General features: G+C 40.8%; 1 protein-coding gene across 1 annotated transcript in view; it reads right to left on the bottom strand.

Moving 5' to 3' along the window:
• The window catches only part of LOC106507128, a 135044-nt gene that overhangs the window by 50625 nt on the left and 59883 nt on the right, over positions 1-24536 (bottom strand). The window contains exon 6 of the mRNA XM_021073149.1: positions 11188-11331. Coding sequence (XP_020928808.1) covers positions 11188-11331 — 144 coding nt within the window. The remainder of the gene's footprint in view (positions 1-11187; positions 11332-24536) is intronic.

The following is a 24536-nucleotide window of genomic DNA, read 5'->3' as shown; positions in this document are numbered from 1 at the left end:
GGAATTAGAAATTATCATACCAAGTGAAGAAAGTCAGACAAAGACAAATATTTATCTGTTGTACATAGAATCTAAAAAAAATGATACAAATGAACTTATTTATTACAAAAGAGAAATAGGCCCACTGACATAGAAAACAAACTTACCGTTACCAAAGGGGAAAGTGAGGGAGAAATAAACTAACTATGAAGTTGAGATTAACATGTACATACTACTATATATATAAAACAGAGAGCCAACAAGGACCTACTGTATAAATATATATTCAATATTTTATAATAACCTATAAGGGAAAGGAATCTGAAAAAGAATATATGTATGTGTATATATATATATATATATGAATATATACATATATCACTCTTTTGTACACCTGAAACTAATACATTATAAACTAATTATACTTCAATAAAAAAGATACAGAAATAAACAGTTAATTAAATATGGTTCATGGATTTAAAAAAAATTATTAAGACTTTCAAGTCACCAAGCATTAGGCCCAGCATGACTATACAGGTCTGCAGCCCATAAAGTCAGACCCAGAAAACAACAGAGCAGAAACTAGAACCCAAGCAGTCTGACTCCAGCCTCCATCCTCCTAACCATTGTGTTATACCACCTCTCTCCTCTCAGAGTCGTCCTCCCCTGACCTTCCCCAATCTGCCCAAGAACTAAAGCCGCTTAATTCATCAGGGCCTATCCTGTGTCTAACAGCCAGGTGGAGACAGAACTGAATAGTCTTATCAGCCTGATGCCACAAGGGGTCGCTGTTGAAAACTGGTCCTGTGCGGTTTGACACCTCCATGTCCACAGCTCAGAGTGGCCCTGGCCAGTCCAAACATGGACATGCACAGCAGGGCCCCACTTTGGGGCTCCAGGCTACGACACTTTTATTTCACAGTCTTATGTGCAGCCACTGCTCCCACAGCACAACCTCCACCAGAGGGCCTGGGTCAGAGGGACTCTGCCCCGCCAGCTGCTGGGTGGACACCAGCCTCCTAACAAGCATCCAAGCCTGATATTAGCTTGGTCCACCTATTCAATTCCCCATTTCCTGTGGGGTCCCTTCTATCCTTTCTTGCCAGAGGATCTCCGAGAGGCCCAACTCAGTTCATCAGAAAGGCTCTAGTAATCCTAAACCCTAAATGGGAAGGGCGAGTCAGGACCTTGACCTCAGTCCTCCCATATGCAAATATCCCACCTCTGTGACCATCTCAGCAAAACCTTCTTAGAATCACAACAGTTGTTGTTGCACCTATTTTCCATAGCAATGTGTTTGCCTCCTTACCTCAGTGTTGCATAACTAAGAGAAGAGGCATTACAAATTTGCCAGAAAATCTAGTTTTGCCTTCCTAGGCACTCCACTACAGAGTGCAACATGACTGATACATCAGTGTCACACCCAGATACTTTAATGACGTAAGTGGCTAGGGGTTCCCTTTATGGCTCAGTGGTAATGAACCCAACTAGGATCTATGAGGATGCAGGTTCGATCCCTGGCCTTGCTCAGTGGGTTAAGGATCCGGCATTGCCATGAGCTGTGGTGTAAATCTGACACTGCTGTGGCTGTGGTGTAGACTGGCAGCTGCATTTCTGATTCAACCCCTAGCCTGGGAACTTCTATATGCCACAAAATTCGGCCCTAAAAAAAGATGACGGAATGGAGGAGGGGGCAGAGCTGGTGGCATGTGGACACTATAACCTCACTCATGCCCACTGGCTGGTGAGGCCAGGAATGCCTGATTGCTCTGGGTACCATGGGCATCTCTGCAGTCAGGCTGGCATCATCCAGAGTTCCCCCACTGTATTAGTTACAAGTGTATTCAGCTGCAGGTAATGGAATACCAGCCAACAGTGAGCTAAACAGAGATTTATTATTTTCACCTGACAGAAATCTGGAGGCAAGATAGTTACTGGCATTGGTGTATCAGTTCATGGCTGATGTCATCACAGTTCTCTTGGTCTTTCCCTCATAGAGCCTGATGGCTGCTCTTGCTCCAGCCTTCAAGTCTGCCTTCAAGTCAAAAAGGAGAAAGGACAGAAAGAGGCAGCACCAGCAGCTTCCAGTGCCTTTTATCAGGAAAGGAAAAGCCGTCCTAAGAGCTCACAGCTGGTTTGGCTTATACCCCACTTGTTTGAACTGTGTCACATTGCCTTTGCCAGCTGCAAGGGAGTCTGGGAAAGTGAGCCTTTGGTCTGGGGCTAAGACACTGTCACCACAAGCTAAATTGGAGTGTTGCAGCAAAGAGGAAGATGCCACACCCTTCCTCCTATAGTCACCCCAGGTGGCCCAGGATCCCAGGGCCTTTTCCTAACAACCCCAGGATTACTTCCCGTGGAGCTCCTGCATCCTGCGGCCAGCCCAGCCAGGCAGGCCATCTCAGTGCCCCAAGCATTAAGGGCCCACCCAAGGAGCCGGGATTCCCCTGAACGGAAGGCCTGCTGACTTTAGCCTTCTCCCTGGTGATTAATGGTGTTCTGCCAACTCGGGGGAGGCGGCTAATTAGCTGTAGACTGATTAAGGACAAGGCAGGCAAAGTCCCCGACGTGATAAACATGATAAACACTAACTTTCCATCTTCCTCCCTCCTTCCCAGTGCTGCCACCACCAGCAGCAGCAGAAGCCAGACCTGCGGCACCCCTCACAGTGTGCTTGGCTGGAGACCGGTGGGTGTTGTCCGGGCCATGCCCCACACCACCTGGCACAAGGCAGAGCATCGTGGCAGGAATGGGCACATGGGATCTCCTTTCAGGGCTTCTATCTTCCAGCTTCTCCCAACCTCCCTGTACTCCACCACGTATGGTACCAGGCCCAGGATTTCTAAACCAGTCTCTGCCCTAAAGGATCTACAGCTGAGGGCTGGAGAAATGCAGAAAAGGGATGAGGTCTGGAGTCACTGGCCATGGTCCCCTGGAGGGGCTTGGGGTGGGTTTTCAGAGGGAAGCAGTGGTCCTGGAGAAAGAGAGGGACACATGGGCAGGAGTGGAGATGAAATGCTCAGAACACGGTCCTGGGGCCGGGAGGAATCTGGAGACAGGCCTGCTGAGGGGCAAAGCACAGAGAGGAATGAGCAGAGAGAGATGAGCACAGAGAGGAAGGAAGACTGTAGATGGGGTGCAGCCCGGCTGTTTTCCAGCCTCAGCTCCTCCGCAACATGTGGCATCCTCATGCATGACGCCCCGGCAGGGGGTGGGGGCAGCGGGGTCTGCACCCCCTCCTCCAGCTGTGACACCTCGCCTAGATCTCTCACTCCAGAAAGCACCTGCCAGGTGCGAGCACCTTCAATGCTGCTGTCGCCAGCCAAGCCATAGGGAAAATATCTCTGACATTTGAATCTTATACCAGATAAGGCTGAGAGAAGGACAAAGGAAGGATACATTTCAGCAACAGATAACAACAGAAATTCACTGAGTGTGGTTTCTCAGGTCCCCTCTGTCTCCCCACGAGGAGACCTGCTGAGGAGGTGGCCAAGGTAAATGCCTATCTTAGGAGGCTTGGGAAGCACCACACCCACACCCCAGTGGGCCTGGCTCACTCTTACCCATTTCTTGGATCTCAGCTCAAGTGTTATTTCTCTATTTTTTTTTTTTTCTTTTCATAGCTGCACCCGAGGCATCTGAAAGTTCCTGGCCTAGGAGTCAAATCAGAGCTGCAGCTGCCAGGCTACACAACAGCCACGACAGCTTTCGGCAACGCTGGATCCTTAACCCTCTAAGTGAGACCAGGGATCAAACCTGCATCCTTATGAACACAACGTCAGGTTCTTAACCTGCTGAGCCACGACAGGAACTTCCTCCAGTGTCATTGCTTTGAAGGAGTTTCCCCTGGCCTCTCCTAGATCAGATTCTCTGTATTTCCCTACATCAAGTGTAACAGAGTTGATATTAGTGCATTTGGGTGACTGTCTTTACCATTATAGAGTCAATCAGCAAACATTAATTGAGGCACAAACTGTGCTAAGTTCTAGGGATATGTGACACATGGGCCTGCCCTCATGGAGCTTATGGCTACGCATAAGTCGCAGCTGGTACCTAAGTGGGGGTTCACCCTAACTCCAGAAGTAAGATTCCTCCCAGTCCCAGTAGAATAATGGGCAACTCCTGTCCATTCAACTTACAGCCTCAGGCCACCCCCAGAAGGACCTTCATGTGTGGTTGCTCAGGTTGTACACGAGACAAGGGGACTGACGTGGCTGCTGGTGTGTTGCCCAGATTTCTCCTTCAGAACACTCATTCCTCCAGCTTCCAGGAGGGTTGCCTACTAATGGCTGGCTGCTGAGTCTTCCTCCAGGCCTTGTCCTCAGCCAAAGAGAGGCACGTCATTCCCCAGAGTGAGGTCTGATCTGCTATCTCTTCATCTGAAATGACAGAGGCCTGCCCCGCCACTCCCTGTCTCAATCCAGGCCTTCTTTTTTTTTTTAAGCCACCCCAAGGCATATGGAGCTCCCTGGCCAGGGATCAGATCCAAGCCAAAGTTGCAGCCTAAGCTGCAGCTGTGGCAACACCAGATCCTTAACCCGCTATGCCGGCCCAAGGATCAAATCTGCATCCCAGGGCTCTCAAGACCCACTGATCCCGTTGCGCCACAGTGGGAACTCCCAGGCCATCTTTGAAGCAGCGCAGCTCCAGGGCATCCCATGGCATTGGGGTCCAACGTCTCCCTCTAGCCAGTCCTACTCCTCTCACTTCCACACTCAGGGGTTGTTCCTGAGAGTGCTCCTTAATAAGACCCCTGAGTGCCCATCTCAAGGCTCAGAGGCTTTTTTTTTCCCTGGGGAAGCTGAGCAAAAATCATGTTGGGGCAAAAACCTGCGCTCAAGTGTGACTGCACCCGTCTGGAGGAAAAGGACTCCCTTTTTCTAATCTGCACAAAGATGCCCTTTAATGACTGAGAAGTAGCTTGGCCCAGCCCGAGCGATGAACCCGGAGTGCAAACCAGTGCCGGAAAGCCCTTGGCACAGGCACAGGAGGGAATCTTGGGAGTGATTTAGAAGACTCCAGAGGAAAGTATATCTGTGCTAAGACGCCCACCAGCCCCTGGAGTCTGATTCCAGCTGATTAAGAGGCACCCCGGGCTAGTATTTCAGAAAGACGACCGGGAAATAAGCTGAGGGAAATTGTTAATCTGGGATTTCCAACAACATGGAAGGAGTCAGACCAGCCCCAAACACCCTGACTCAGACCCAGTGTGTGGGAACTCGCCGGGTGGGTGCAGGAGGAGGGCGGGAGAAACGGGAAGGAATTAGACTTGCACAAACTTCGTAATTGAAATCATTAATAGCAGTAAAATAAGTTGTCCATCCTACATGTAATTTGTAGTAATGTTTGGTTACTGAGATTAATTTCTAGTAATGAAATACTAATTAAACCATTTATTGAGTAATGTATTTGCTTGGTGGTGTTTTATGGGTGTTCGCTTATAAATATTTTAATTACTTTTGCTAAGTAATTAGAATTTACTAAATAATTTCCAAACTATTTATTAATTTCTAGCAATTCTCAGCCAACCAACAAGTTATTGTTTTACTTTATATCAGTAATTAAAGTCTTTTTTTTTTTTTAGACTTCGAGTGAAGAGAAAGAGTAATAAAGACAGTCTGTTCTATCACATGAGGTTGGGAGTATTAAAACGAAAAAAGGGAGACGTAAAAATCACTCATAATCCATCATTACTCAAACACTGTTAACATTTTGGTTTATATCGTTACAGACTCTCCCTATCAGCACATGTACTCATTTTCAAAATTGAGATCATACCAACTGCATGCTTTCAGGCCACCAAACTTTGCCAATTTTTGAATCATACTTTCTAGTCTATGAAAATGCTAAACCATTCTAGAGAGATATTCTCTTTAATAGTTTGAGACATTCAGAAAGTAATATTTACTTTTTCTACCTCTCTGCACCTACTATATGTCAGATACTATGCACAGCAATTTACAAATTATTGGTAGTAATAAACTACTCTGTGGCAGTAATCTGTGTAACTGGGCCACCACGTGGTGCAGTCTTAGCATGAAGTGATCTTCAATAAAATGGTCTGGGAGGGGAAAAAATTACTGAAATAACTGAAATAGTATGACAATGAATGCAGTTCTGGGACCTGCTTTGCTCTCTTAAAATATTATAAACATCTTTCCACTTTAATAAATATGGAGGAGCAGTGGGGTCCTTTTTAATAGCTGCATAGTATTCCAAGAAGGTACCCCCCCCCCAACACACACACCACCAGTGATTATCTAATGCCTAACTGCTGGACATTTCAGTTATTTTCAGTTCACTACTATGAACAGGCTTATATTGAATGTCAATATACGTAGATCTTTGTGCACTCATCCAACTATTTCCTTAGAATATTCCTAGAAGTGGAATTGCTGGGTCAAAGTGTAAGAATATTTGTAAGACTTTTTTTTTTTTTTTTTTTTTTTTTTTTGCTGCACCCATGGCGTATAGTTCCTGAGGCAGGGATCGAATCTGACCCACAGATGCAACCTACACCAATGCTGGATCCTTAACCCACTATACCAGTCAGAGGACTGAGCCTGTGCCTCAGCAGCAACCCAAGGTGCTGCAGCTGGATTCTTCACCGCACCACCACAGTGGGAACTCCATTTTTAAGACTTCTGACTCATACTGCCCATATGCCTCAAGAAAAACTGAACAAATTTATGCTCCCATCTGCAGAGTTAAAAGACTTGTTTCCTTGCACTATATACAATTATTACTATTTTAAGTCTCATATCAATTGTTCTTGGAGAGAGGTGTCTAAGCAGAGAGGTGGCCCAGGAAAGCATCCTGAATCACAGAGCCTTACAACCCACTATCCCATTGGGTTGGAAAAAACACAGTTGGCTCATGAAGACCTACATGCTATGTCTTCACAGCTTAGGTAGCACCAAAATGTTTAAAACTATTCATCACCACACCATTCCTCTCTCCCCTGGTCTCCTCCTTTCCATCCAGGACTCCACCTCCCTAAAGGCATCAGCAAAGATGACCCAAAAGGCTTGGCCTACTGCTGGCAGACAGAGCCCCATACCCCCACCATGTGCTGGCAGAATAGCCACCTGCCTAGGGCTTCTCCCGTTAGCTCATGACAAGGTATCTCCCCACCAGCATGTCACAGTGTTTAAAACTTGTTCCATCAGTGGCACACACTAAGTAGTTTCCTAAACATTCAGAGGTGAGCCTAGGTGACATTTCAGGACTTGCTAAGTTTTCCAGGGGCTCTCACATCTCCTTTCCAACGCTCCCCTCTTACCTACCTCCAAGTCACCTGGTGCCTCTGAACATCCAAAGTCCCCATCCTAAACTACCATCTCACACTCCTAAAACAGGACGACCTTGAGTTCTTTTTTAGTATCTGCGAGAAGCATCCTCCTCCAAGAAAACCGAAAAACCGTCTAAGAGGGAGGAGATATTGCAACAATTCTTTGAAAAAAAGGGAGGCAAATTCAGGAGAGGAAGGTGAGAGAGAACTGAGAGAAGGCTTGATGCAGAGATAGAAAGGGGGTCATCAGTGATGCCTGCTTGCAAAAGAAAACCACACAACAGAGCACGCCGCTGGCCTTTGCTATACTTCCAAAGACTGAGAAGCCCCACAGGCACGTACCTGTGGTGCCACCATGCATTACTTTCCTTTATTCTTTGCATCCAATCTGCTTTGGTGTGTTAGGGCTGCACACTCAGCATATGGAAGTACCCAGGTTAGGGGTCGAATCGGAGCTGCAGCCTGTGCCACAGCCATGCCAGATCTGAACTGCATTTGCAACCTACACTACAGCTCACAGCAACACTGGATCCTTAACCCACTGAGTGGGGCCAGGGATCAAACCCTCATGGATACAAGTCAGGTTTGTGACCGCTGAGCCACAACAGGAACTCCTTAAATGATGTTTTTAATCTTTACTTAACCAATAGGAAAGTGAAACCCACAGAGTTTAAGGGAAAAGCTTCTAAATGGGAAAAGTCAGGATCAGAACCCAGCTTTCTCTAATCCCACAGGCTTTAAATTATATATCCTATCATTTTCTATTAGGGCAATAGGTGACACCTGAGGGCAAGTGAAAAGATGAAAGAGGGAAAGAGGGAGGGAGGAAGAAAACTTTACACATTATAATGCAGGAATATACTGTCAATCTGCCGTCATTAGAAGGTAACCTTGGAGTTCCCACTGTGGCTCAGTGGTTAACGAATCCGACTAGGAACCATGAGGTTGAGGGTTCAATCCCTGGCCTTGCTCAGTGGGTTAAGGATCCGGCATTGGTGTGAGCTGTGGCGTAGGTTGCAGACACAGCTTGAATCCCACATTGCTGTGGCTCTGGCGTAGGCCGGCAGCTGCAGCTCCGATTAGACCCCTATAGCCTGGGAACCTCCATATGCTGTGGGAAGCGGCCCTAGAAATGGCAAAAAAAAAAAAAAAAAAAAAAAAAAAAAAAAAGAAGAAGAAGAAGGTAGCCTTAAAATAAACACATTATGATTAGAATTTAAAATGTTGGCCTACACGTATCCTGAAATCACTGGTTCTGCCAAAGGGAAACACTGGAAAATGTGATCCCTGAGGTCCCTTGCTATCAAACTATTCTAGAGTCTCCAAGGGTTAAGTGGGCCTTTTTTTTTTTTTTTAAGAAAAAACAGATTCCATGGGTCTTGGCACATGGGTAATAAAATCCTAAGAGCAGATGCTAGGTCTCATTTATCTCTATATTCTCTATAAGCATTTAGTACAGGCCCAGGGTGGACGCGTGGAAGATGAATTATGAGTTCCTCTCCCTTCTCTGGGCATTAGTGTCTCCATTAGAGGGGAAAAAAAAAAAAAAAGAAGAAGAAGGCTGGGCTACTGCTCTCAAAGTGTGCTTTTTGCTTTATAAGGCATTAGTCCATTGGATCTAAGAAGTGGTTCCTTTCCCACTGGTTATCTGGCTTTCTGTTCCATCACTTCTGTAATGAGCAGAACTCTCAAGATAGCTCCTCAAGATTCCCATCCCCTGGTTCTTATTCTTCAATGAAACACGGATCTAGATACTGCTATCAGGGGATTTTGCAGATGTAATTAAAGACCCAAAACAGTTGCTCTTAGGACCCAGAGATGACCTTGGTAGGTTTGACCCAATTAAACAAACCTTTTGAAAACAGCGAGTTTTCCCCAGCTGATAGCAGAACAAGAATTCGGCAAGATTCAAACGGTGAGGGAAATTCAAACCACAGTAAGTTTGTTGTGGAGATGGAGGGGGACACGTGGAAGGCCCTAAGATTGGCCTATAGGAGCAGAGAGTCAAGAGCCAGGAGAAAGAAGGGGACCTCAGTCATACAGCTACCAGGAACTGCAACAGCCAACAACCTGAAACAACTTGGACGTGGATTCTTCCCCAGAGCCTCCCGTACGAGCTCAGCCTGGCCAGCATCTTCATTTGACCTCATAAGATCCTGAGCAGAGAAACCAGCCAAGCCACCTGGACTTAATGATCTACAGAACTATGGGATAATAAACGGGTGTTGCTTTAAGCTGCTATGGTTGTGGTAATTTGTTATGCAGAAATAGAAAACAAGTGCATTTCTCTACCTTATCCCTACCAACCCTTGCTGATGATATTATTATTATTATTATTATTATTATTATTATTATTATTTGGGGGGAGGAGGAATCCGTTTCAGGAATTTTGAGCTGAGGCTTCTTTCTGCCAATTTCATGTGGGTCTAACAAGCAAGTATTAGGTATTGAATTCCTGCTGTGTTCCCAGGTCCTCTGTTGGAGGCCAGTATAGAATTTGGAAGTAAAATTGCGTGGCTAGACAAGATAAGTAGGAGGAAGGGGGCGAGGTGGCAGAACAGTGTGCACTGGAGATGAAAGTAGGCTTCATGGAAAAAGTCAAAGTTGGAGGCTCGATCGATTTTAAATTGGCAGAGAACGGGGACAGGGTAGAGCTACTCCGGGTAAAAGGCACAGCAACAGAGGCTGGAATGAGCATGATATTGGACAATTTTGTTTCCTGAGGGCAGGCCAGGTTTCTCAAGCCCTATCCATAGAAACAAGCCAAGCTACCAATTGACAAGGCCAGGAAGATGAAGTATGCTTCTAGGAAGGAGTTGGAGCTGTCTTAGTCTTGGGCAAAGAAAGGTGAAAGGATGATCTGGGAAGGAGTAGTAGAAGGGGCAAAAAAAAGGCAAAATATGCCACAAAACAGATCCAAGTTAAGGTAAAGAGATGAAGACCAGGAGGGAAGAGCAAGGAGAGAGGCCCATGCCTGCTTCCCACCCCCACCACGATGGCAGGGAGGGGCAAGAGGGGAACCAGCAGCTGCCGAGCTCCTGCCTTATATGAGAGATTATATAGGTGGAAGTCTGGCCCTTGAGTAGATTGGCTACAAGAGATTGCCCATGCTGAGAAGCAGGGATGTAATGATTAGAAAGATTGGTTGCAGCTAGACTATAAGGGACCTTGAAAGCTAGGAAATAAAGCAAGGATTTTCAATCTTGGCTGAACACTGAAACCACTTGGGGTTCTTTTAAAACTACTGATTGATATCTGTATCCCACCTTAAAAGTTCTGATGTGATCGGCCTGATTCGACTTGAGCCTCAGAGTTTTAAAAACATCACAGGTTGATGCCAAGGCTGGTATGCTCATATGCCACCAAGACTGAGAACTACAAATGCAGAGTTTGGATTTCATCTACTAGCCACTGAAACCTACTAAGGATGTGAAATAACATAACACAATGGAAAATCACACTGCCTGGAAAGAAGACCAAGTCAAGTAAAAATAACAAGAGCACATAAAAGTACATTTTTTGGATTCCAGGCACTTTTCTAAGATACATATTATATTACACCTTCTTAAAGTATATATGATAAAAGAAATGCTAAGAAACCCAGGCAGGACAAATACAAAGCAAACCATACCCACACCTTTGGCACCAAAAGACAAAGGCAATGAAAAACCATTTTAAAAAGTAAGAGATGAATAGGAATATTACCTTCAAAGTAGTAATAATAACAATAGCTGACTTCTCTGTAGCAAGAATGTAGGCTACAACAATCAAAGTAAGTAGCAAAGTATACGCACACACATGTTTTTAAAAATACATCATATACACTTGCTAAATCACCACAATAACCCTATAAGGTAGCTACTGTTATCATCACCATTTTATAGATGAGAAAACTGAGGTTTAAAAAAAGCGAATACCTTGCTCATGATCACAGGACAAGTAAATGATGGAACTGAGATCCGATTCCTGGAAGTCTGTCTCCGAAGTCCATGCTCTTTGTTTTGCTTCTGGATATGATGGATTATTAGCTTGTATCGGAGCAATCTCTTCACAAAAAACAACTAGGAAAACAATTTTGAACACAAAGAAAAGTTACAGAGCTCTGAAGACTTGAGAGGCCAAGATCAGCAAGACAAAAGAAGTACATTGTGTTTTACAAGGAGATCCTGCTGAATAGCATTGAGAACTTTGTCTAGATACTCATGTTGCAACAAAACAAAGGGTGGGGGAAAAAATGTAATTGTAATGTATACATGTAAGGATAACTTGACCCCCTTGCTGTACAGTGGGAAAATAAAAAAAATAAAAAAAAAAGAAGTACATTGTGTGAGCCTGATATCCAGTCACATTTTCTCCCCTGCAGGTATTTGCAGATTTGTAAACAAACATCTGAGAGGCCCAGAAGCTGAGCTGATATTCAACAGTCTCCTGGGACTGAGGATTTTATTTTATTTCATTTTGCTTTTTAGAGCCATACCCCTGACATATAGAAGTTCCCAGGCTAGGGGTTAAATTAGAGCTACAGTTGCTGGCCTACACCACAGCCACAACAACATGGGATCCTAGCTGCATCTGCGACCTACACCACAGCTCACAGCAATGCCAGATCCTTAACCCACTGAGCAAAGCCAGGGATCAAACCCACATCCTCATGGATCCTGGTCAGGTTTTTTAACCGATGAACTAACCACGGAGGTAACTCCCAATTTTTTTTTTTTTTTTTTTTTTTTTTTTTTTTTGGACTGAGGATTTTAAAAATGAATTGGGGATGCCAAAACACAGGAAACTTAGCAAACATCCCCAGCTTTCAGTTGGGACACCTGACAAGTTATAGTCTAAAAGTAAGACCTAGCCTTACTTCTAGGTTATATAAATAGATGAGTCAAAAAGCTGAAACCCAGATTTAAATCAGCTCGATGTAAGATTAGATTAAGACGGTTGATCTGATGTTTGGTCTGACCCTGACCTGAAACAAAAGCAAATTCCTTCTGCAGGAAAATAACATTCAAGCTCAAATTTCCACTATAATTTTTTATCCACAATGTCCATTATTCAATGAAAAGTAATCAGACTTACCAGGAGACAAGACCAAGTGACCAAAAACCAGAAAAAGACCAAATAATAAAAACAGCCTTACAGGAATTCCCGTTGTGGCACGGGAAAACGAATCTGACTAGGGACCATGAGGATGTGGGTTCAATCCCTGGCCTTGTTCAGTGGGTTAAGGATCCAAGCATTGCCGTGAGCTTCGGTGTAGGTCATAGGTTTGGCTTGGACCTGGCATTGCTGTGAAGTAGTCCAGCAGCTATAGCTCCAGTTAGACCCCTAGCCTGGGAACCTCCATATGCCATGGGTGTGGCCCTACAAAGCAAAAAAAAAAAAAGAAAAAAAGCCTTACAGGTGATTCATATATTAGCAGATACAATTTTTAAATAGCCATCAATACATTTAAGAAAACAAGCCACGAGTAAAAAATTTTAGTGGAGAACTAGAATCTATGCAAAAAATCAAATAGAAATTTTAAAAGTGAAAAATATAGTGATTAAAATTAGGAAGTGGATAGATGGGTTTAACCACAAAGTAGACACAGCTGGAGAGAGAACTAAACACCTACCTACTAATGGGTCAGTAGAAGAAATACAGACTGAAGCAAAGGAAGAAAAAAGTAGAAAATACAAAAAGGAAATTAAAGATATTAACACAATGAAAAGGCATAAAATATGTTTAATTGTCCCAGAAGGGGAGAAGAGAGCAAATAGAGCAAAAGCAATTACTAAGAATTTTCCAAAAGAAAGAAAAAACACAAGCTATGTATTTGATAAATGCTAAGAAGCCCAGGCCGGATAAATACGAAGAAAACCACACCACAACTGTGGCACATCAAAGCAAAACTGCTGAAAGACAAGGCAAAGAAAAACCTTAAAATACAGAGAAAAAAAGGAATATTATCTTCAAAGTAGTAACAAAAACAACATCTGACTTCTCTATAGGAATAATGGAGATCAGAGCAATGAAGGATATCTTTAAAGTCTAAATAAAATAAATAATTATCAACTTAGAATAGTATGTCTTGAAAAAAGTATTCTTTGAAAATAAAACATTTTCAGACAAAAATTGAAATACTTGACCAACAGATCAACATAAAAAAAAAGACCTAAAGAAAGTTCTACAAAAAGGAAAACAACCCAGATGAAATTAAAGATATTTAAGAAGAAATGAAGAGCAATAGGAAGGTCAAAATATGTATGAAACTATAATGATAATATTGTCTATATAGAAAACTAAAAAAAAAAAACCCCACAAATAAACAAAAAGAAATCTCCTAGAACTAATAAGTGAGCTTAAAAGGGCCACAGGATATAAGGTCAATATACAAAAATTTATTGGATACAAGCAATGAACTTTGGATGCAAAATCTTAAAAGCAATACCATTTATAATAGCACTCAAAAGAATGAAAGACAGTTATAAATCTAACAAATCTAAAAAAGAAGGATCCTTGTGTGTTTAAAACTAAAAATACTAATAAAAGAAATCAAACATTAACAAATAAAAAGATAATCCATTATGAATTGGAATAATCAAATTGATAACAACCACCCCACTGATCTATAGCTTCAATTCAATCCCAATCAAAATCTCCATATACTTTTAAAAATCATTACTGATGAGCTGATTCTAAAATAAACATACATGAAAAAGCAAATTATTTAAAATGACCAAAGCCATTTTTAAAAGGAAGAACAATGTTGAAGGAATTAAACCACCTATCTTCAAGACTTAATAAAACCATGCTAATGAAGACAGTGTGGTATTAGCAAAAAGATAGACATATAAATCAATGGGGAAAAAAGTCTTAAAATAGACTCAACTGACTTTTGACAAGGGTCAAAGGCAATTCATTGGAGAAAGGGTAGTTATTTCAATAAGTGATAGTGGGCTGGAATAACTAGATGTCCATAAAAAAAAAAAAAGAACCTCAACCCACAACTCACACCTTATACAAAAATTAACTCAACCACTTCTAAGTATATATGCAAGATAATTGAAGGTACATGTTCACACAAAAACTTGCACATGACTGTTCACAGAGGCATTATTCATAAGAGCCAAAAATAATCCAAATTTCCATTGAGGAGTTCCCATTGTGGCTCAGCAGGCTAAGAACCCAACTAGTATTCAAGAGGATTCAGGTTCCTGGCCTCGTTCAGTGGATTAAAGATCCCGTGTTGTGGCAAGCTGCAGGGTAGGCTACAGATGTGGCTCAGATCTGGCGTTGCTATTGCTTAGGCCAACAGTTTCAGCTCCAATTTGACCTCTAGCCCAGAACTTCCATATGCCACAAGTATGGCCCTAAAAAGACAAAAAAAAAAGAAAAAGAAAGAAAAGAAAAACAAAAACAAATGTCCATGAGTGATGAATGGATAAATGAAATATATATATATGTATGTGTATATATATATATATATATAGTATTCATACAATGGAACATTATTGAGTAATAAAAAGGAATGAAGTGCTAATACATGCTACAAAATGGATGGAAAGAGAACAACATGCTAAGTGAAAGACTCTATAGAGGCAAAAAGTAGATAGGTGTTTGCCTAAGGCTGGCAGAGCGGCCAGGGGCAGTGACTTTTAATGAGTTCTGGGGTTCCTTTTCAGATGATTAAAATGCTCTGGAATTAGATGCTGGTGATGGCTGCATGACCTTGTTAAATATACTAAAAACCACTGAATTGTACACTTTCAAAAGGTGAATTTTATGGTATGTAAAATACATCTTAATAAAATAAAATGTTTTAAAAAATGAACTCAAAATGGATCATAAACTTAAGTGCATAATGTGAAACTACAAAACTTCTAGTAGAAATACATGAGAAAATCTGCATGACCCTACATTAGGCAAAGAGTTTCTGGACACTAAAAGCACAATCCATAAAAGCATGATCCACAAAAGAAAAAATGATAATTTGAGCTTTATTACAATTTAAAACTCTTGCTTTGCAAAAGACACTATTAAGAGAATTCAAAAGCAAGCCAAAGACTAGAAGAAAATATTTGCAAGTTATATACTGACAAAGTCATGTATACAGAATGTACAAATAACTAAAAACTCAACAATAAAAAAAACTTCAGCCATAAAAAAGAGTGAAATAATGCCATTTGTAGCAACATGGATGGATGGACCTAGAAATTACCGTACTAAGTGAAGACAGAGAAAGACAAACATCATATGAAATCACTTATATGTGGAATCTTAAAAAAAGGATACAAATGAATTTATTTGCAAGACAGAAACAGACTCACAAACTTTGAAAACAAATTTATGGTTACCAAAGGGGACAAACAGGGTGGAGGGATGGATTGAGGGTTTGGGAATGGCATATGTACACTGTGGTATATAGAATGGTTGGCCAATGAAGACCTGATGTATTAGCACAGGGAACTCTACCCAATATTCTGTGATATACAGAAAAAGAATCTGAAAAAAAAAAAAAAAAAAAAAACAAGCAACGCAATACCTAAGATGCCAAAACACACACTTCACCAAAGAAGATATATGGGTTATTAATAAGTCCATGAAGATGCTTAGTATAATTAGTCATTAAGGATAACCAAATTAAAACCACCATGTGTTATTACTGAAACTAAAAATACTGACTATGATGCCAAGCGATGATGAGGAATTGAGTAACTGGAAGCCCCAAGTGTTGTTGGTGGAGATGCAAAATGATAGAACCACTCTGAAAATCAATTTGGCAATTTCTTAAAAAATTAAACATACACATACCATATGACCCGGCAAACCTATTCCTAGGTATTTATCCAAGAGAAATGAAATTGTAAGCTTATGATAAATTAATGTTTATAGCGGAGCTTCTGTTGTAGCGCAGCAGAAAAGTATCTGACTAGTGACCATGAGGTTTTGGATTCGATCCCTGGCCTTGCTCAGTGGGTTAAGGATCCGGTGTTGCCATGAGCTATGGTGTAGTTCGCAGCACGGCTCAGATCTGGCATTACTGTGGCTGTGATATAGGCCAGCAACTGTAGCTTCAACTGGACCCCTAGCCTGGGAACCTCCATATGCCATGGGTGGGGCCCTAAAAAGCAAATAATAATAATGTTTATAGGAGCTTTATTCTCAATTGCTCAAAACTGGAAGCAACCTAGACGTCTTTCAGCTAGCAAATAAATATAGTACAACTATACAATAGAATACTACTCTACAATAAAAAGAAAGAAACTGTTGATTCATACAATGAGATATATGAATCTTAAATGCATATTGCTATGTGAAAGAAGTCAGACCCAGAAAGCTACATATATTTCTAGGAGTTTGAGCTAGGGAACAGAGATGACAGCACAAAGGAACTTTGAGGGTGACAGACTTCTATCTATATCAAGAGTTTTTGGTGGTGGATATCTGACTCTCTGCATCTGACAAAACCCACAGAACAGTATATACAAGAAAAAACAAAGTTTACTATATGTAAACTTAAAAAAACAACCAAGATGTGGACAGAACCCCAAATGGAAAACAAATTGTTAACTGTAACAAATAAAAAATAAATATTGTTTCTCCAGAAAAATTATAATATCATGTGAGGTATGAAATATATATAAAATTAAAATATATGAAAATAATAGCATAAAAATTGAAGGTATGGAGTTCCCCTCGTGGCCCAGTGGTTAACGAATCTGACTAGGAACCATGAGGTTGCGGGTTCGGTCCCTGCCCTTGCTCAGTGGGTTAACGATCCGGCGTTGCCGTGAGCTGTGGTGTTGCAGACGCAGCTCGGATCCCGCATTGCTGTGGCTCTGGCATAGGCTGTTGGCTACAGCTCCGATTCGACCCCTAGCCTGGGAACCTCCATATGCCGCGGAAGCGGCCCAAGAAATAGCAAAAAGACAAACAAAAAAAACAAAAAAAAAAAAATTGAAGGTAGGACATGGAACCAGTATTCTAAAGTCCTTGAATGATATGAAAAGTGCTAAAAGTATTATTTCATAGAGACTTTAATAAATCAAAGATGTATGTTGAATGCTCAAAAGTAACTACTAAAACTAAGAGAATTTATAGTTAACAAGGTAATGGAACCAATGGAATAATAAAAATATTTGTATAGTCTAAAAGAAGGCAAGAAGGAGTTCCCGTCATGGCACAGCAGAAACGAATCCTACTAGGAACCATGAGGTTGCAGGTTCAACCCCAGGCCTTGCTCAGTGGGTTAGGGATCCGACATTGCCGTGAGCTGTGGTGTAGGTCACAGACGAGGCTCGCATCTGGCGTTGCTGTGGCTCTGGTGTAGGCCAGGGCAACAGCTCTGATTAAACCCCTAGCCTGGGAACCTAAGTGTGCTGTGGGTGCAGCCCTAAAAGGACAAAAGACAAAAAAAATAAAAATATAAATAAATAGATAAATAAATAAAAGAAGGCAAGGAATGTAGAATATGTGGAATGAATATTGAATACATAAATTGGTAGCTATGAACCCAAATATATTTGTAGTTACACTGAATGTAAGTGAATAAGATACTCCAATTAAAAGACAAAATGTTTCATATTATATTAAATAAAAACAACTATATATGTCATTTATAAGAGATATCCATTGAAAATAAGGATACAGAAAATTTTTTTAGCCACACCCACAGCATGTAGAACTTCCAGGGCTAGGGCTCAAATCCACACCACAACAGTGACCTGAGCCACTGCAATAGCAGTAACACTACTGGATCCTTAACCCACTGAGCCACAAGAGAATCCAGATATAGAAAATTTTTTAAGTAAAAGAATAGGGGGGAATCCTATGGAAATACTAACCAAAAGAGAGATGATGTCACTTTACTAGAATCAGACAAAAAAACTTTAAGGCAAAAAGCATCACAAGATATTAGTGATTAAAAGTACAATCAACCAAGAGGATTGAATAATTCTAAATGTATATGCTTGTAATAAGATAGCCTCAAAATATATAAAAGAGAAATCTACAGACCTAGAAGAAGAAATAGACACTTCCCAGTCATAATGGTTACATAGCTCCCTTAGTAATCAATAGAATATATCAATGCTACAGATTTTGGGGAGTTCCCCTCGTGGTTCAGTGGAAATGAACCCAGACTAGTATCCATGAGGATGCAGGTTCCATCCCTGGCCTTGCTCAGTGGGATGAGGAGTCGGCGTTGCCGTGAGTGGCTCAGATCCTGTGTTGCTGTGGCTGTGGTGTAACCTACAGCTCTGATTCAACCCCTAGCCTGGGAATTTCCATATGCCACAGGTGTGGCCCTAAAAAGACAAAGAAAAAAATGATACTGATTTTTTAAATAAAGAAAATTGTATTAATTCTTCTAAGTAACACATTTAAAATTCATATTGATGATGAAGACAGTTCAGTTTTTTTTATTTTTATTTATTTTTCCCTCATTTTTGGCAGCCCCACAGTATGTGGAGCTCCCAGGCCAGGGATCAGATTTGAGCTGGTGGACCTAAACGGCAGCTGCAGCAAGACAGGCTCCTTAACCCACTGTGCCAGGCCAGGAATCGAACCCACATCCCAGTGCTCCCAAGATGCTGCTGGTCCCACTGCACCTCAGTGGGAGCTCCAAGCCTAGTTTTTTTTATTTAAATTCTCTGTTTTTTTATGTAATTATATTATTAATTATATTATATTCTTTGTTTTTTATCCTGTAATAATCCTGTGTACCTTTTACCCAGTTTCTCTTAATAGTAACATCTTGCAAAACTGTGCCGCACACAGTACCATAACCAGGATATTCACATAGATACAGTCAAGGAACAGAAATTTTCCATCCCTTGTTATCTTTTCAAAGCTTCCCTTATGCTCCTACCCCTACCTTAGGCCCTGGTAATCACTAATCCATTATCTATTCTACAATTTTCTCATTTAAAGAATAGTATATAGATGGGATCACTGAGTATGTAAGTTTGCAGGGTTGGCTTTCTTTCACTTAGCACAATTCTCTGGAGATTCACCCAGATTGTGTGTATCAGTAGCTTGCTCTTTTTAACTATCAAGTAGTATTCCATGGTATGGATGTATCACAGTTTAAGTTTCACTCATTGAAGGACACCTGTTTTTTTTTTCCCCTGTGTTGCCTATTATACCTGAAGTGCTATAAAACATTCCTGTAAAGGTTTCTGTGTGAACATAAGTTTTCATTGCTCATTAGTCCCATACTGTTTTCCAATCTATAAGCCATTTCTTTTTCTTGCACTGGCCTAGAACTTCCAGCTCTATGTTGAACAAGAGTGGTTAGAAGCAAAGATTTTTACCTTGTCAGTGTAAGAGGGAATGATTAGGTCTTTTACCACTAACTATAATGTTAGTCATTGTATTTTTTGTAGACACTGTTTATCAAGTTGAGGAAGTTCTCCTCTAGTCCAGTTTTTATGAGAGTTTCAACACCACATATGGGTGTTAAATTTTGTCAAAGCTTTTTTTTTTTTTTTTTTTTTTTTTTGTCTTTTCTATGGAGGTTCCCAGGCTAGGGGGCCAATCGGAGCTGTAGCTGCCGGCCGACGCCAGAGCCACAGCAATGCGGGATCCGAGCCATGTCTGCAACCTACACCACAGCTCATGGAGATGTGGGATCCTTAACCCACTGAGCGAGGCCAGGGATCAAACCCACAACCTCATGGTTCCTAGTAGGATTCATTAACCACTGAGCCACAACGGGAACTCCTGTCAAAGCTTTTTATGCATCAATTGAATCGTGATTTTTTTTTTCTTTAGCCTGTTAACATGGGAGACTACATTGATAAAATTTTGAATATTGATGGAGTTTTGAATCCCTGCAATAAACCCCACTTAGTCATAGTGTATAATTCTTTTGATATATTGTTGAATTCTATTTGCTAATTTTTAGAAGGATTTTTAATCTATATTCCTGATAGCTATTGATCTGTAGTTTTCTCTTTTTTGTATAAATATAGTGGAGTTTGGATAACAAGGTAATATTAGCCTCATGAAATGAATTGGGAAGCGTGCCCTCTTATTTTCTACAAAAGACTTATAGAATTGGTATTTATTCTTCTTTACATTTTGTAAAATTGACCAGTAAAACCATCTGGGCCTGGAGATTTCTTATTTGGGGGGTTTTTAAATTATCAATTCTATATCTTTAATATAGGATGTTTTCTATTCAAAATATCTATTTCATATTGGGAGAATTGTGGAGTTGGTCTTGAAATTGTTCTATTTCATCTAAGTCACACCTGCTTTTTTTAAATTAATATTTGCGGGAGTTCCCGTCGTGGCGCAGTGGTTAACGAATCCGACTAGGAACCATGAGGTTGCGGGTTCGGTCCCTGCCCTTGCTCAGTGGGTTAACGATCCGGCGTTGCCATGAGCTGTTGTGTAGGTTGCAGACGCGGCTCGGATCCCGAGTTGCTGTGGCTCTGGTGTAGGCCGGTGGCTACAGCTCCGATTCAACCCCTAGCCTGGGAACCTCCATATGCCGCGGGAGCAGCCCAAGAAATAGTAACAACAACAACAACAACAACAACAAAGACAAAAAAAGACAAAAAAAATAAAATAAAATAAATTAATATTTGCATGGTATATAATTTTTGAACCTTTTACTATCAATCTGGCTATATCATTATATCTGAACAGAATTTTTTTAGACAGTGTACAGTTAGGTCATGTTTTTAATCTGTTCTTCCATCCCTGTCATTTAATTATTGTATTTAGATAATCCATATTTAATATAATTATTAACATGCTAGGGGTTAATTTTTTTTCTATTCCCCTTTCATTTCTCTTTTCCCTTCCATGCCTCATCAAATGGATTACTTAACTTTTTTAAAATTTCATTTTGATTTATCTATAGTGGTTTCTTTTTGTTTGTTTTGTTGGTTGGGTTTTTTTTAGGGCCACACCTGCTGCATATGGAGGTCCCAAGCTAGAGATTGAATCAGAGCTACCGCTGCTGGCCTACACCACAGCCAAGCAACCTCTGTGACCTACACCACAGCTCATGGCAATGCCAGATCCTTCACCCACTGAGCAAGGCTAGGGTTCGAACCGGCAACTGCATGGACACCAGTCACATTCGTTTCTGCTGAGCCATGATGGGAACTCCTATCTATAGTGTTTCTGAGTGTGTCTCTTTGTATAGCTTTTTTTTGTGATTGCTGTCATTATTACTTTGTACATACATAACTTGTCATGGTCTATTTATGTCATTTTACCAGTTCAAATGAACAAGAAATCTTATCTCCCTGTATGATCCTTTACTCACTCCCATTTGTTTTTTCAGGTTTTTCTTTCTTTTTTTTTTTTTTTTTGGCTTTTTGCCTTTTCTGGGGCCACTCCCATGGCATATGGAGGTTCCCAGGCTAGGGGTCTAATTGGATCTACAGCTGCTGGCCTGCGCCACAGCCACAGCAACTCAGGATCCAAGCCGAGTCTGTGACCTACACCACAGCTCACGGCAACGCCAGATTCTTAACCCACTGAGCAAGGCCAGAGATTGAACCCACAACTTCATGGTTCCTAGTTGGATTCGTTAACTGCTGAGCCACAGCAGGAACTCCTACTCACTCCCATTTAAAATATAGTCGTTTTAAACATTTCCTCCACCTACATTTAGAACTGCTAAGATACTATAAAATTTGTTTGAATCATCAAACATTTTAGAAAATTGAAGAACATAAGCTCTATTACATTTAACCATATTTTTCTTACTGTGTTATTTCTTCCTAACATTCTAAAGTTCCTCACTTTTGCATTTCTTCTCTGTTTAAAGAAATTCATTTTGCCTTTCTTTTAGGATAGTTCTGCTGGCAACAAATTACTTTACTTTTCCTTAATCAGAGAATGTCTTTATTTCTTTTCTATTCCTGAAGGATTTTTTTTTTTTTTTACTTTTTTTTAGGGCTGCACTTGTGACACATAGATGTTCCCAGGCTAGGGGTCTAATTGGAGCTACAGCTGCTAGCCTACACCACAGCCACAGCAACACAGGATCTGAGCCACATCTGCAGCCTACACCACAGCTCATGGCAATGCCTGATCCCCAACCCACAGATTGAGGCCAGGGAATTAAACACACATCCTCATGGATACTAGTAGGATTTGTTTCTGCTGCATCACAATAGGAACTCCCTGAAAGATATTTTTGTTGAGTATAGGACTCTGAATTGACAGGGGTTTTTTACTTGCAGCACTTAAATATATTGTGCCATTCCCTTCTGGCCTCCGTAGTCTCTGATGAGAAACACACACTAATTCAAATTGTTTTCCCCCTAGATAAAGTGTCATTTTTATCTGCTTTCAAGAATTTTTCTTTACTTTTAGTTTTCAGTAGTTTAATTATAATACATTTTAGTATAGCTGAGTTTATCCTGTATTGATCAGGTTCATCCAACTTTTTTTTTCTGCAAAAATGGATCCTTAATCTGCTGCATCACATGGAAGGAGCTTCCTCAACCAGCTTCTTGAATTATAGGTTTATGTCTCTTGAAAAGTTTGGAAAGGTTACCACCACTACTCCTTTTCTAACTTTTTCAGCCTCACCCTCTTTTTCCTCTCCTCCCTGACTCTGATTTCCAAATGTTAGATTTTTTAGTACAGTCCTGATGCTCTGTTCTTTCTTTCCTTTCTTTTTCTTTATTTCTTCCCCCCTGCCCACAATCTCTCACATTCAGGTTGGGTAATTTCTATAGTTTTAGATTCTGATTCACTGATTCTTTGCTCTGTCTTTCATTCCAGTGTTGATCCCACTCCCTGAGCTTTTAATTTTGGTAATTGTATTCTTTAATTCTAATATCTCCATTTATAGTTCCCTTTTTTTTTTTTTTTGTCTTTTTGCCATTTCTAGAGCCACTCCCGCAGCATATGGAGGTTCCCAGGCTAGGGGTTGAATCGGAACTGTAGATACTGGCTTACACCAGAGCCATAGCAATGCGGGATCCGAGCCGCATCTGCAACCTACACTACAGCTCATGGCAATGCTGGATCCTTAACCCACTGAGCAAGGCCAGGGATCGAACCCGCAACCTCATGGTTCCTAGTCAGATTTGTTAACCACTGCACCACGACGGGAACTCCGTATAGTTCCCTTTTCTTTGTTGAGGCTTTCTATTTTTTGTTTCAAATATGTTTGTGATTACTTGTTGAAGCATTTTTTATCATGATTACTTTAAAATTTTTAAGATACTTTTAGCATCTCTGTCTCTCTTCCACTCTGAGTACAATGAGAATTTGAGCAAGATGCTTCACATATGGAGATTCCTTCTGGACATTTGTGATTTTTTTCTAGCTATCATATGCACACCCAACATAAATTTTTTGCTACATGTCTTTATCGGTCTTTCTAAAGCATTCAATTTAGTTAATATAGAAAAATTAACTCATCTTTATAGTTGGATTTTATTTGTTTATGTTATATTTAAATAAATAAGGTAATCAAAATTCAAGTAAAATGGACATAAACAGGCTTAGGAACACATAAAACTAACTTGTAGTAAGCAGACAACATAACTGGTGGACAAGTTGGAAAGCAGCATATGAGTTATAAGCATTTATTATATTGAGGGCATCAGTCCATATGTTTCACAGAGAAAATAAAGAAATATTTAAATGTAGGTCAATTTAAGGAGTTTATATATACTTGAAGATCATGATAATTTCACTAATAACCAAATTTATTAAATGTGATTCTCATTGGGCTTGTTTTAATAAATAAGGATACAACCTTAGTAATAGGCAGGATGAATTTGAAAACAAACACTGTAGTTAAGCTTTAGACAAAGTAAATTATTTTATGTAGTTTAAAAATATTCTCTGCAGGAGTTCCCGTTGTGGTGCAGTGGTTAATGAATCCGACTAGGAACCATGAGGTTGTGGGTTCGATCCCTGGCCTTGCTCAGTGGGTTAAGGATCTGGCGTTGCCGTGAGCTATGGTGTAGGTCTCAGACTCGGCTTGGATCCTGTGTTGCTATGGCCGTGGTGTAGGCTGGTGGCTACAGCTCTGATTAGACCCCTAGCCTGGGAACCTCCATATGCCACTGGTGCAGTCCTAGAAAAGGCAAAAAGACAAAATAAAATAAAATAAATATTCTCTGCAATATTGTTTATATTGTTCCATTCATTTGGTAAACAAAATGCTTTCTTTCCAGAGACCAAAAATGACAATCCAATCTATCCTGATTTTAGCCATTTTAATTCTCTGTGGTGAGATGACTCCTGACCTTTAGTAGATAAGAAGTTCTGTGGGAATAAAGACTAGGTCTGCCTC

The sequence above is a fragment of the Sus scrofa genome, chromosome 14 (assembly GCF_000003025.6).
Source record: "Sus scrofa isolate TJ Tabasco breed Duroc chromosome 14, Sscrofa11.1, whole genome shotgun sequence".
NCBI lineage: Eukaryota > Metazoa > Chordata > Mammalia > Artiodactyla > Suidae > Sus > Sus scrofa.
This window is presented reverse-complemented; position numbering and strand designations above follow the sequence as displayed.